Source organism: Cetorhinus maximus, chromosome 1, assembly GCF_964194155.1.
Source record: "Cetorhinus maximus chromosome 1, sCetMax3.hap1.1, whole genome shotgun sequence".
NCBI lineage: Eukaryota > Metazoa > Chordata > Chondrichthyes > Lamniformes > Cetorhinidae > Cetorhinus > Cetorhinus maximus.
Genome location: NC_135879.1, coordinates 109,433,980 through 109,449,368, shown reverse-complemented (window position 1 = coordinate 109,449,368; position 15,389 = coordinate 109,433,980). Strand labels below are relative to the sequence as shown.

The 15,389-nt window shown below is 39.4% G+C and overlaps 1 protein-coding gene across 20 annotated transcripts in view; it reads left to right on the top strand.

The window, feature by feature from the left end:
- Positions 1–15,389, top strand: part of lcorl (ligand dependent nuclear receptor corepressor-like) — a 144,749-nt gene that overhangs the window by 63,330 nt on the left and 66,030 nt on the right. For 13 of the 20 annotated variants that reach the window (XR_013577113.1, XR_013577112.1, XR_013577115.1 and 10 more), the window contains 3 exons: positions 252–384; positions 5,098–5,349; positions 13,914–14,010. Coding sequence is in view for 14 of the 20 variants with exons in the window: in XM_078545494.1 (XP_078401620.1) it covers positions 252–384; positions 5,098–5,349; positions 13,914–14,010 (482 nt within the window). In the remaining 6 variants the exon portion in view is untranslated. Of the gene's footprint in view, positions 1–251; positions 385–5,097; positions 5,350–13,913; positions 14,011–15,389 lie in introns of those variants that run through there. The other 7 variants (XR_013577116.1, XM_078545415.1, XM_078545451.1 and 4 more) reach the window with 3 other exon arrangements.

Sequence of the window (15,389 nt, the reverse complement as noted above, 5' to 3'; positions counted from 1 at the left end):
CAGTCTAGCATGGAAAATAAGTTTCTTGATGCTGTAATACGGGATGAAAATAATATTTAAATGAGGATTCATAATTGTAAATCACCTTATACTGGGGACTGGAAATCTTGGTTTTGTTTGTACTCATCATTAGCACTTGCTTTTAGTTACATTAATGTTAAGACTGCAATATTTTGAATGTGAAATTTGACCTTTTCTGCCATTTGGTTTACTTCAAAATATTTTTGTATACAATTCATTACTATTTCTAGGACCATATCTCGTCTGTGAGTGCACCTACAACACTGACATCTACTGAGGAATCTCTATCTCAGGGGCAGTCCCACACTGAAAAGCTTGAATGCCAGGCAGACAAGTTTCTTAATGCTATCTTTCACAAAAAAGGTATAATTCTATATTTTCATGATCTACATATTAAGGCTTGTTGAAGCTTCAGTTTTAAGCTGTAATGTTATTTTGAGCTGAATATTTTCAGTATTGATTGCTTTGTATGTATATGTATAAAGGTGATGTGCACTGGGTGACTATGATGCATAAAACAAAAGCTTAATTAACATAATAGCGCCCATGGGATTATACACGGATGTCAGTTTTGGGCCTACGGTTTATACATTTGGTACGCTTTTTAATATTCTCTCTGCAAGTTTTGAGCATTTTTATTAAAAGCACACTGGCTCCATCTAGTGGCTGTGTGCAAAGTAACTTTGCTTTCCTATATTGTCATTTTAATGGCTTTGTAGGCCTGGAATTCTCTGGATTGGTATAAACAGCAAGTTAAGCCAACATTTACGTCAGTCTCCACGCTGATCTTACTGACAGCAACTCGCAGTGCAGTTTCCCGCGAATCTTATCGGTATGTGCCGGAACATATAAAACAACAAGCTCGAAAGAGGCTTAAGTAATTGTGGCCTCTGGGAAGTTTGGGCAGCACTATGTAAGGGTCAGACCAGACAGAGACCAAAAGTGAAGCTTGGGAGTTGTGGTAAGTGGAGCATAGTTTTCTCTCTCTCCAATTTCTTTTGATTAAAAATTACTTTAAAGATTATTTCCCATGTCTCAACAGTATATCTATTTTTACAGTGATCTCCACCGAGAAGAGGGCCAACTGTTTCTTGGTGAGTGACTGCAAGGCCCCTTGGAAGAAATTGAGCTGAGGAGGGGCTGGCTGCTCAATGGCAGGAAGGTCACCCCTCCCCCCCACCCCCCCCCAACCCAGTAAAGTTAGCCAGGGTGTCTTGCTGCCTGTAGAAATCCTGTGACCCCATGGACCTCTGAACAGTGTCGTAGGAAATTTCATCTATCTGGTCAGACCTGGCAAGGTAAGACACTCGCCTGCTCTTCCTTTCAAAGATCAGACTTGGATATCAATTTTTAAAATGTTGTTTGAGCAACATGTTATCTTTTTAGTATAACCTGCATTGGCAGATGACAGGCCTTTAAAATATAGATTCAAAACAATGCTTGTAGTGCTACCTATGTCTGCTATTTGAGAAAACACCTGACCGTAGTTGTTAAAATGCCTCTTTAATCTCTTGGTTAGCTAAAGAGAGATTTTTTGACGTATGACACTGAAGTCAATCAGGCAGCAACAAGCTGTAAAGGGAGAACCTGGCTTAAGGGCACATACATCACCCAATCCTGTATACCTGCAGAACTCCCTAATAACCCAGCAACTGATTAGGAGAAAACTCAAAAATTCTGGCTGCTTTCTGTCCAAGACAGCGAACTGTACAGTTCATTTACATTTTTTTTGCCTTTGCAGGGCAATTCGGCGCACAGTGCATGGGAGAAGAAAAGCTGAGTAGTGGGAAGCTTGATACCCGAGAATGATGGCATTCCACCAGGAAAGGGCCCTCCATCACCTAAACGCATTGTCGAAGTTGTAAGCTACAGCTGACAGCGTCGAGCTGCAGTGAGGTGAGTTCCAACACCTCTGGGCTCGCTCTGTGGCTGAGCCCTTAGCCGGATCATTGACTCAGTTTCATACTCCTCCTGAAATAGAGACTACAACCCAGGAGGGTGATGCTCAATCATTCTAACCTCTCATGCCTTTTATTGCCACAGGTCAGAAAAGCCAAAACACTCCTTCCTGGAGGGGGAAGACTACGCAAAAATGAAGCAGGAGGAAGAGGAAGATTGGGGGGAGCAGCTCTAGGGGAAAATGGTGAAAAGGCCACACATCATTGCACAGGTTCTGATGTGGTGGGAGAGAGAGAAAATATGTCCCCTTTCCTCACCACTCCAGGCTCCAATGACTCACCAGCAGCATCACCCAGCTCTCCTGTCTCAGGCAGCAATGCAGGTACAGGCATTCGCAGCCTGTAAGACAAATCTTAGTAAGCTACCTGGCTGTCTCTTGACCATTGTGATTTGTGGCAACATCATGGATTCCCCACTGGAATCTCTAACTGCATTCATTGAGTTGAGGGACAACCTGGAGAGCACGATAAATGGTGTTTTCTGGTCTTTTACTTAAGCAGTCACTTGAGGCTTCTGGGATGTGGCTGCAGCCATGGCACCAGCCAGTGAGCTGATGTCTGTGACTGTTGAGCTAGTACTAATGGAATGGCAGTATTGCCTGCAATGTCCACCCACCCCACCAAAGTGACATGAGGCAGGTGAGATTGGGCTTCCAAGAAGTTCCCTCTGAAGATGTGGCCAGCACCAGATCCATTCCAGGTGCTAGCTGTTGAGAGTCTGTTCAGCCCCATGCCTCTCCAGTCCAGCATTAGCAGCAGCCTTCCTACCTCCATGATTTCATCAAAATTGTCAGTTGCAACAATAGGATATTTTGCCAATAGTCACATCTTGGCACAGTGCGTTCAAGGATTAGAGCGAATGTCTGCTCGCTGAATCTATCTCCTCCAGCTCCTCTTTGTCCTGGGGCTGCTTTGTGCAGTGCTATAACTGCATGACCAGTCTACTGTTTGTGTTGAGTTGCTGCCTCTGGCCTGTTTTTTGGACACTAGTGTACAGAGGTTCCTTTTGCTCTATTACTGCCTTTGGCAATGTACTTTTTCATCTGCAATTACTATGAACTGTTTCATAATGCTATCTGTCTGTATTAAGTCATCAATGTGGCTGTTTGCCTAACTAAGGTATTTTTTGGATGAACAAACATTTAAGCAATGTTTATAGAAAAATGTATTTTTAAAGTTGGAATACTTTTTTTATAGTTTGATATTTAACCACCTTGGCACTGTTACTGATGCTGGCCTTTTGTCACAGTCACATCTTTAAGGTTCACATTTAAATAATGTTCTGTGTAAAATGTTTGTTTATATATTGTTCTGAATGCCAGGACTTTGAAAGCTCACCGGTTTCTGTTGCTGTCCAGCAATGTAGAAGGTTCTGGACTTTACCACCATATTTTCTGTTTGAAGGTTCACTTTTTGAGTTTCGAATCATGTTTCGTGTGACATTGTTTGTTGATTAAAAGTTTAATTGATTCTTGTGTTGCCTGGCCTCCAGTCTTTGCAACTGCTTTCCCGAAGGGAATTATTGACACAAATGGTAGAGCGCTGCTGTTGTCACTGATGGGGGATTCTGAAGGTGGGGCAATCAGTTGCTGAGCACCTATCCTGGGAGCTGTCACCTGATTTTCTTGTTCACTTGGCCCTGTTTTGAGATCCTCCAATTTTAATGGACTCCTCGCCAGGCACTTTCTGACTCAGCCCTTCCATCAAGACAAAACTGTACAGTACACAGCAGAGCACAACAATCCTTGCCACTCTTTGTGGCATATTCAGTAGGGCACCTTCCAACCTCTGGACCTCAATTTGTCCTCTCCACTACCTCCCTGTTCACTGTGTGCGCACGATTGTAATAATCCTGTATTGTGCAGAATGGTGTCATCAACCATGGCTGCAGGAGGTAGATGTCATTGCTCAGGATCCATCTATTTATTTGACCTTTTTAAATAATCAGTGGTGATGGAATGACGAAGGATAAAGGCATCATGGCAGCTTCCTGGATGTGCTCTGCATTGATGTGCAGAATCCTTTGTGGGTATTGCAGGCTCATTTAACAAGTGGAATTTCTTCCTATTAATGAATGTTGCTGGCTCCCTACTGAAGTTTTCATTGTCACGTGGGTTCAATTGATAGCCTACACCCCAGGGAAGCCAAGTCGGCTTGTAAACATTGCTCTGCAGGGGATATGCCATACTGGATGGAGTCAGCTGCCCTGTCACCTGTTGAATGTAGGCTCTTGCAGCTTCCTGGCTGATATTGCAAAGTGGGTGATCGGAGCAATCCGAAGTCATAAAAACGGAGAGCCATAGTGACCTGCATCTCCACTGATAACATTGTGGGAAGAAGTTTGTGGCTTCAAGTCTTCCTGCAGAATTTCACATATGGCCACACACACACCACACCTCTTGACCTTGGCATGACCTTCCAAGCCCATTACACACAGGAGATTGAAGGCACTTGCAATTATCTCCAATCATGATTTCTCACTCCACTCTCCTCATTCTCTTCATCCTCCATTTTAAAAGCTGAACTGAGGAATGCTGATTAAGAATGCCATTGCAGCTCCTTTATCCAGCTGAACACTGCGCGAGGTGAAATATCTTGGGCTCAGAGAATCGGAGGTCTCTGGGCAGAAAGAAATAAGGAAAAAAATTGCTGCGGTGCTACAGGTTAAGTTGTAAGTGTTTGAAACTCACATAAGGGTCATGAAATATTAGCATCAGATGTCCTCTGATGACCCTTCACCCAAATTTCTCTTCAGCCACCAGAAAACCAGCCAAAATCCAAGAAATACCCACAAGCTGCTCTTTTCATGAAAGCAAAGCCATGTTAATGACCACTAGAGAGTTAGCAGATGTGGTGTAAAAGATCAATGGAATGGGAATAGTGTAAAACCATCACAAGCCAGTTGTGCTGAAATTTCTTTGGTGCTGAAAATTGCTATTATACTGTACTTGTGCCATTGTTTTTGTGATGTTTCCAGGAAATTTTTCTGGTTATTATATTGAGTTTACTTTGTGTGGATAGAGGGAAATGTAATTCGGTATTATATGCCGTTATAATTGAAAGTTAGTATTTATTTTACATAGTACATTTCCATTAATATATGAATTAATTTTTTTAGACCTTCCTCAGAACTGTGATCGCAACATTCCTCTAGTTGCTCAGGAAATAATGAAAAGAATGATTCGTCAATTTGCAATTGAATATATATCCAGAAGTAATCATGCTCATGAAACTCAGACTGGATCAACCGATGAATCTGTTTCAGTCCCAAATGATCCTCCTGCCAAGCAAACCCAGAACTTTCACCAGGAGCAGGAGGGACCCCTAGACCTCACTGTGAATAAAAATCAACAGAAAAATATTCAACAAGGTAATCAAATTTCTTTTCTATTAATTGAATGTTTCGGATCTGTGTGCGCGCACATGTGATAGACATCCCTTATGTAAAAGCAGTTCCCGGAAAATGGATATAACAGTAGGTTACCATGATATTTTATCACTGGAACCTGGATTCATTGCCAGCTCAGAACTGATGGAATGAAAGTCAGTGACACAGCCTAATTCTGAATAAGTACAAGCAACAATTTAGACAGTAAATTGACAGCCTCACTGAATTTAAAAATGTGGTTATTAAAAATGGAGAAAAATAACAAGGTCAGTATTGATTTGCTGTAAGGCCATGACATTTGTTTGAAGTAAGTGGGGTAATATTCACCATGGTTGCTTGATTTTAGCGTACGCCAGTGAAAATTTTTTTTTTTACATTTTCATGGGATGTGAGTATCACTGGCAAGGCCAGCATTTGTTGCTCATCCCTAATAGCCCTTGAGAAGGTGGCGGTGAGCTGTTTTCTTGAACTGCTGCCATCCATCTAATGTAGGTACACCCACAGTACTTTTGGGAAGGGAATATAGCATGACAAAAGTAGAAAAAGGATTCTATTCCCCCAAACACTGTTGCCTTTCTCGTCCACTGTAACTTCTGTAAGTGCATCAGGAACAGTTGCGCATGTGCATTTTATACACGCTGCAGCCACTGGCGCATGCACAACTGTTCTTGATGGCGGCAAGATGAAATTTTTCTGTATCTGAGTTACTACATGAAATCCGGTTTTGTAATGCTGCCTATTTACATCACCATTGAATGAGTATTAGCATTGTGATTGGCAGTGGATGTATTCTTAAAGCTCTGAAATGATATCAAAGTAGAGAAACAGCTGCATTTTCAGAAGGGTCAAATACTCCTCCAACACAAGAACACCAATTAACTTGCCACAATCCATAATAAATCAGACCATGAAAATAAACAAAATAAATTGGTTTATTTAAATGCTGTTCACCACCCCACCCCCAGTTTGTTAAGGGAGCCCCTCACATTTCACGGGTATCTCAGTTGGATGAAAATGAGACTCTTAATCCCAGGGACATTGTTTTTAATCCTACATAAGATAATAAATCTTAAGTATTTTATTCAAAATACTTTTATTGATTTTTACCAAAGAAAATTACAATCAATTCTCCACAGTCTTCAGTTCATTGGAAGTTGGGAGTCTCATTTATTGAAATTTCCTCATTATATATCTTAATCATTCACTGAATCATCAGAAGCATGTTTTACAGAGGGAACAGTTGATATATAATAGGTAAAGTTGATACCAGAACTTGTAATTGGTAGAGAGCTACACAGACCCAAAAATTGGTAACTTGAACTTTGTTGTTAGTCTGTGTCAAGCCAATTTGTTCGTTTTAATACAGCAGCCGACACTCTGACACTACGTGTGCAGGAAATGCTCCCCCTAGTGTTGCAGCACAATTAAACAGCCTGTCTCACCAGCATACAAAACATGTCTTATATGAAATTAATCTGTTCTGGCATTTCTTTTGTGTAGTTGTTATCCCAACTACATGTACAAGTTGAAAAACAGGACCATGTTATTCTGTAAAAAGCAACTTGGTTTACTCAAAATTCAATGAATCTTGGAGTATCATGGTTACAGCACGGGAGGACGACATTCGGACTGTCATGCCCATGCTGGCTCTTTGTAAGAGCTATAATAGTCAATATAGTAAAAAAAAAAATAAATCTGCTATTTTTGTGACTTTCTTTTTTACCTAGTATTTGTCATTTGTTCTGGTAAACTTTAGTCCAAAACTGTAGGAACAATTTGCTTTGAAACACACTCATCTGGCCAGTTTCTCTGTCACATTCTACCACCTGTATATACTTTGACAATAACTTCTGACTTAACAGGGCAATTCATGTAGAATGCGGCCAGTTCTAGCTGGATTCCTGCTAAATCCCACAAACGTGGCCCTCATCACTGCTGCTACTGACCTCACTTCTTGTCTGTTCTGCTTCCAGGGAGTAAACATTAAAAAAACATAAATGTGTGCATAGAAATTTCACATTCTGATTGAAGTAAAACTACCCTTTTATTTTTGTTTTGGAAGTTTTGGTCATGGAAATAGCGGAGCAGGGAGACGAAACAGCACTGGGAAGGATGCAAGTGATAGTGTATATAAAGGAACACTTCTGGAAGTATCTTCACTTATAAAATACTGGTGATTTATACTATATCTACACCCTCTGCTATTGCAAACTGGTCCCAAAATAGGGCTGGATTTATTTTAAGTTATTTGGTCCCTCTTGCATTAAAGGCATTACTTGCCAAAATAGAGAACTATCTCAGCTTGGTACATCCTGGTTAATGTGGAAATGGTATTAGTTATGGCCTTCTTAGCTTAAAGTGATCTAAAATTCATGTTTTGTTTATTGTAGGAAAGTGTTCCTATCTGAATAACTGTCATAAATGCATGTTACCTCAGGTGCTTTTAAAACGGAGTAGGTTTCCTAGAGCAGTAGAGACCTGCTTTGTTGGTCGCCTATTTTTGTGTCGTGGACCATTGATTATTTTGTGCCCTCGTATATAAATTGTGTAAGCTTTCTAAACTTATATTAAATTTGTAAATTTAGCTTATCTATGAATGATGCACTAAAAGCCTGATAGCCAACCATGGCCAGACTTGCTTCATTAAAATCCCTCTCAGATGCCCTGTTATGTATAGCAGAAGTTGAAGTGTGATTACAGGCTCATAAATTATACAGCAGGCTACAACACGCGTGTTAGCAATCTAGGAATGTAACTGGAACAATTGCAGTTAATTTTTATTCAGATAAGAGTTGTCAGATTTATATTATTGAAGAATCAGCCTATTTTAAGCCTTAACACTGAAGACGCAGGCAATGGTTTTGATTCCATTCTAGTCAGAAATATGGAGCATTTATGTATCAAGCTTCAGTGTATTAAATAAGTGAAGTTAAGTTCTGATCCCTAAAAGTAACATTTATGGAAATTAGCTTCAATATCTATGTCTCTTGAATCAAAATACCTGTGTATATAGCATGTTGTGCATTAATTTTGTGTTGTAGACAGCCATGCTTTCTTATTGGCTGAACAATCAATTTTAGCATGTTGCTGACCTGTACATCAATCAAAGACTCCCACAGAAAAAGCAACTTGAAAAGCTACCGTCAACTCTTATGTTTTCGTTTCTTTTACCCTCTGCACCTCAACATTAGGATTAAATAACTGAAAAAAGTAGAGTGCAGCACAACAGAGTACGTGTTGCTTTGTAAACTTCACACCACTTGCAGATACATACATTGAGCACTCTATATAGCAGCACAATTTGTCACACATGGTCTAATCCACTAATTGATACAGTCAAGGTAATTTCTGAAGCTGAGATCACATGGAAGAAGGGAGAAATTAAGCTGAGGGATCTTGTTGATCCCTTGCTGGGTTGGGTGGTATTTAGTTTGTGAGGCACAGGGGACACTGTGTAGAATCCATTGCTTCTAGGATCGAGTTTATTGAGTTTAGTAGCAACATATGTGCAGTGAAGAAATTTGAGATGGCCTTTTCTTAAAATGCTGTAGATGAAAATTATGAAAATCAGTCGATGCTTCCACCATTGCTTCCCTGGCAGTGGATGGCCTAGGATTTATATTGGCTTTTATATATTGACATGGAGGAAAGTAGAAGAAACCTGCTTGCAGTGAAAGCCAGCTATAATGGAGTTATATAATGGTTTTCTGGTGGCAATAGATAGGATTCCAATGATGATGACACTTATGGGGCAGCATTAGAAATCATCTTGGGGATAAGGAATTGTTATCAGTGACCTGCTCGGAAAAAGAAGACCTGATTCTTCATGGTTATAGTTTATTTTGATGATTTTTGAAGCCAAGATCTTATAAAATGGCAGAGCAGGCTCAAGAGACCAAATAGCTTATCCCTGTTTCGATTTCTTACATTCTTATGCTTGAGATGAGAAGACTAGGATGTGCAGTGGGGTTAGCCAGGCACTGATTGTCTTCATTCCAAGCCAACAAATTTGTTGCCTGCCCCTGCCACCTTCTCCCCCAACCTGCCTTCCAAATAGCACTTTCAACAGCATTGAGGCAATTCTTGGGAAGTGGTGACTTGTTGCACACTGCTTTGCAAGGTGTTAACACTGCTGTGCACAAGTGTAGAATTGATTTGGGAATATATTCATCTTTATATTCTGCCACCTCCAATGAAGCACATCTTCCCCTCCTTTCAGCAATCCAAAGGGACAGTTCCCACAGCAACACCCTGATCACCCCCAGCACCCACCTCCCTTTCCTACAGTACCATGCAAGCACGGGTGATGCAACATTTGCCCTTCTACCTCCTCCCCTCTTCCAAATAGAACCGAGATTTACTTGTACTTTCAATTTAGTATACTGTGTTTGCTCCTCATGATGTGGCCTCCTCTATTTTGGGTCGACCAAATGCAAACTGGGTGACAGCTTTGTAAAACATCTCCTTTCAGCCCACAAATATGACCCTGATCTCCCAGTCACCTGTCATTTTAATTCCCCACCCTGGTCTTGTTCTGACCTTTCTGCCCTTGACCTGCTAGTGTTCCAGTGAAGCTCACTGCAAGCTTGAGGAACAGCACTTCATTATTCAACTAGGCACTTGAAAGTCATCTGGTCTCAACATTCAGTTCAACAATTTTAGATCATAATGTCTACCCCCATGTTTCATATTTCTTTGCTTTTTTTACCCCTTGTTTCTCTCTTTTTCCTTCACTTTGTGTTCAGACAGAAGCTTATCCTGTCATTCACATCTTTAGACACATCTTTGTTTCCTACATTACAGCATCGTGATTACACTTCAAAAAGAACTTCATTGGCTGTAAAGCACTTTGAGACATCCCGTGGTTGTGGAAAGCGCAAGACTTTGTTGTTTCCTTACTTTTCCCATTTCCACTCCCTTTGGCCTTGCAACATGAAACCTTTTGTTGTTTAATCTCTCCTGCCCTCCACCCTATCAGAAATATTTGTCTTCCCAGTCCACCACTCCCCTGTCCACAGAGGCTGCCTGACCTGAGCATTTTTTTGTTTTTATTTCTTAAATTTATTTCTCCTCCTAGCCAAAAATTGTTTTCTTGGAATATCTACTTCATCTTTCTTTAAGGCAGATTAAGATTTCTTTCCTCTTAACAGGACTGTTAGGTCCCCTGAAGTTCAAGCGTGTTACTTTCATGTCAGGCATATCACTTTGTCAACCATATTGTGAACAATTTGGCTTATTATGTTTGAAGTAGAATGAAGTGGAAGATATCAATGGACTGGTCTGCTGGGCAGAAAAGTGACAAGTGGAATTCAATCCAGAGAAGTGTGGGGTAATGCATATTAGGAAAGGCAAACAAGGCAAGGGAGCACATAATGGGTAGTAGGGTATCGAAGTGTTGAGGAATAGAGGAAACTTGGAATGCATAGCCATAGACCCGTGAAGATAGCAGGACAGGTGATAAGATGATTAAGATGGCATATGGGATAATTTCCTTTATTAGCCAAGGTATGGATTATAAGAGCAGGAAGGTTATGCTAGAATTGTATAAACACTAGTGTGACCCTTGCTAGAGTACTGTGTACAATTCTGATTATTGCACTGGAGAGGGAATTTTTCTTTTTCTTTAATCAGGTGTGGGCATCACTGACCAGGCCAAACATTTGTTGCCCTTGAGAAGGTGGTGGTGAGCCATCTTCTTGAATTCAACTAAGTGCCTTGATAGGCCATTTCAGAGGATGGTTAAGAGTCAACCACATTGCTGTAAGTCTGGAGTCACATGTAGACCAGACTGCATGAGGATAGCAGATTTCCCTCCCTGAAGGACATTAGTGAACCAGATGAGTTTTTTGCATTAATCGATAGTTTCGTGGTCACCATTACTGAGACTGGCTTTATGTTCCTGATTTATTAATTGAATTCAAATTCAGCCAGCTGCTGTGGTGCAATTTGACCCATGTCCCCAGAGCATTCGCCGGGGCCTCTGGATTACTAGTTCAGTGATATTATGCCACTGTCTCCCTCAAGGAGGTACAGAGGGGATTTACAAGGATGTTGCAAGGAATGGATTACATGGAATGCACAGTGTAGAAACAGGTCATTTGACCAAACCAGTCCATGCTAGTCTTTATGTTCCACTCAAGCCTCCTCTGCCTTTTCTCATCTAAATCTACCATTGTAACTTTCTATTCCCTTCCCCCTCATGCTTGTCTAGCTTTCCTTTAAATGCATCTATACTATTCGTTTCAACTATTCCCTGTGATCAAGTTTCACATTCTCACCACTCTTTGGGTCAAAAGGTTTTTTCTGAAATACCTATTGAATTTCTTGGTGACAATGTTATGTTGGTAGACTTCGGTTATGCTCTTTCCCACAAGGGGAAATGTGCTCTGTATCCACTCTATCAAAACCTTTCATAATTTCACTGCTCATCTCATCAATCAATATCATATCTACCTGTTCTACCTCCCTGGTAAACACTGAAGCAAAATAATTATTTAATATTTTTACTAGTGGTATTTTCATGTCTTTCTTCTAATGGCCCTATTCCCATCATAGCCTTCCTTTTAACTAATGTGTTTGTAAAATATTTTACTTTTTTTATGTTCCTTGATAATTTAATTTCATAGTTCCTCTTTGCCTTCATAAATGCTTTTTGTTTTACTTCTTTCCTAATCTCTGTATTCTGTCTTATCATGGATCCCTCTGTTGTCTGTGTGCTTAATGTATGCTTTTTTCCTAACTTTCAGTTACTCCCTCATGTCTTTATTCATCCGTGGAACCCTCACTTGTGTTTAGTTTGTTCTTTCCGTTTATCACAACATATTTTTCCTGCACTCTGAGCACAGTTTTAAATATTTCCCATTGTTTTTCTACATTGTTATTTGCCAATATTTTTGCCCATTTTATTTTCCAAAAGTTCTATTCTCAGCCCCTCAAAATCAACTTTTCTCCAATCTATTAACTTAGAGGTAGTTTTCTCATACTTATATCTTTCTCTAGAATAATTTTAAAGCGTGTTAGATTATAGTCATTACTGCCTAGATGTGTTCCCCTACTTTTATTTTCCTGATCTGCTCTGGTTTGTTCCCCATTACTAGATCCAATAACTCTCGCAGGCTTTTTATATATTGGTTTAGAAAGGAGTCCTGTACACATTGTAGGAACTCCATCCCCTTATTCCCTTTACTTACCTTTTGTCCAATTATTATCACGGTAATTGAAATCCCCCATGATTATTATGGTTTTTTTACTCAATTCCTTAATTTGTCTGCATATTTCTTTCACCATCTCTCTTTAGTATTGGATGGCCTGTAGACTAACCAGTTGGTGTGATTGGTCATTTTGGATCCTATTTTTGTCTTGCTGATAGCTGCATCCCTTTCTTCTACTGCCATTATGTTACCCTTACATGTACAGCTACTCCGCCACCCACCACCTCTGTTTCCCTCTGCCTTTTTTAAATACATTATATCCTGCAGCGTTTAATTCAGAACTGAGTTACGAGGAAAGATTGGATAGGCTGGGATTATTTTCTTTGGGACATAGGAGGCTGAGGGAAGATTTAATTTAGGCTTTTAAAATTGAGGACCTATATATTTCCGTTAGCAAAGAGGTCAGCAACCACGGAATAGATTTAAAGTAATTGATAGGAAGATGGGGTGGGGTTGCAGAGAAACATTTTAGCCAGAGGGTGGTAGGGTTCTAGAAATCTCTGCCTGAAAGGGGTGGTAGGGGTAGAAACCCTCATCATATTTTAAAAAAGGTACTTGGTTACTCACTTCGTGTGTATTCTATAAGGCTAAGGGCCAAGGGCTGGAAAGCGGGATTGGGCTGGATAACTCTTTGGCTGGCGCAGACAAGGTGAGTTGAATGGCTGCCTCCTATGCCATAAATTTTCTGTTTCTATGAATAGCCCCATTATCTGTTGGTTTAGGAATCAGAAACCTAGTGATGGGTTCTTCTGTATGTGATAGGAAGGTGACTTTGGTCAGAAGCGGGTGGTTCACTTCTTGACTTTGCCTGCATGGTCCTCCCATTCTGCATATTAGGATTTCTGTCAACCTATTGGATGTTTTGGCAGTAACAGGTTAGTGGTTCCCCTTACCTTTCGGTATTAGTGAGAGGTCACTGGGTAGCGGGTAAGCCCCTTTCTCTTTGCCAGGTAAAGAGTTAAAGCCAAGTGTGCAGCTCTGTTTTTTTTACCCAGGCTAGATGACCTGTGAGATCCTTGAGTTGCTGATGTTATTTTGGATCCCCACTTGTTTATTTTAATTTATTTTTAGCTCTAGTTATTATAAAATAAACAGAATTTTAGAATAAAATTGTAAAATAAAAACGCAAAGCTCTAAAAATATATGGGCCGTTCAGCACCATTGAGAGAAAAGATGGGTTATAATATTTCAGGTTTATAACCGGCATTCTGAGCAAAAGATTATGTATTTTGGGTTATTTGGTGAAAAGCAAAATGTTTCTATTATCATCACTGAAGGTCAATTGCCTTTAAAGGCTTTTGTTAAGGAAAAATTGAACCAAACTTTGTCTGTTAGCAGATGGAGTGCTTGATCTGTCTACAAAGAAGAATAGTATAAATTCCACAATATCAACTGGATCTAGTCCTGTATCAACCACTATCAAATTATCAGGGTAAGTATTATCGAAGAATTAGATCCAAAGGATTTACATTTTTAAAATATTTAATTTTGTGTATTTTTAAGTCTTAAAAATAAACATTTTGTCACAGCTGCACTGCACTGTTATATTTCGAATCATCATGCTATCTCCCAAGTATGTTACTGCTGTGATTTTTTTTTAGTTTACAATTTTCATTTTGAAAGGCAGTTAGTTGTATTTTTCAAGCATCTCATCAAGCCAGTTAAAGTTTAAAACATTAGGTTGATAAACAATTCGTATTGTCAATTTATTTATATAACTCAGTAACTGTGGATTGTATTTACATTCTTAATTTGCTCTTGAAATAAGATTGTCAGAAATGAAAAAGGTGTAAGTGTATAGAAGCGCATTCTATCTGGGTCAGTGTGTGTTAGATAGTTTACATAAAAATTTCTTGGGTACAATACAGTGATAGAAAAGTATCTTCCTAATGAAACAGTTGTCATTTGGCGCATGATCAGTTGATCGTGCCTGGTTACATTTATCCATACTATACCTGATTGTCAGCAGGATTTAGAAAATTTTCTACATTTATCATTTTAATACACAGCATTGCCCAAGTACTACTGTAATACTGAAAAGTTTTGATTTTTAAAGTAGCACTTGAGTTTACTTGTCAGTAAGAAATTCAATGGAACAGCTGAAAGTTTCACCCAACCAGCTATTTGTCGCACTGCCACTTCCAGTCAAATATCTGACTGTTACAGTTTGCATATCTAATATTTTCATCTGATTTGAATCTAGATTGATCAGTGAGGTTTAAAAACATACACTTGTTCTATAAGCACAGCTTTCTTAGTTATGCAGATATTTCAGCTTCACTGATAAACTTTTAATACCTGAACCATTTCATTTTTTAAAAGATGCTCAAAGCTACTAGGAGATGCAGTGTTGAGAACTTTGGCCACATGTTTCCTTGGTAGTACACCACCTAAGCTACAAACTTGAATAATTTTCATTAATTATTACTAGTGATAAGTGCATTTTTTTAAATGACATTGTGATGAGAGCTTTTGGTTAAATTTCTGACTGACAAGTAAACTTAAATTGGCATTAAGTCTTTCATCTTGCTTTGTTATATGGGCGTTTTGTCCAAAGCAGTGCAAAATATAGTGTCAGTATATAACTGCAGCGAATATTTAAAAACCCATTTCTAACTGTAGTTATCTTTTACTGGCCAGGATTGTATGACATGTTCAAAAATATGTTCAGAGACACTCATATAATTAACCATTGCATAACTGGTAGTCCACTACAGAGGTGACTTCTCTTGTAAAAAAAAAAATGCACAGCAAAAGTTATTTATGGGTCTTCTACAATAACAAAAGCATTTTAGTAATATTGTACTGGGG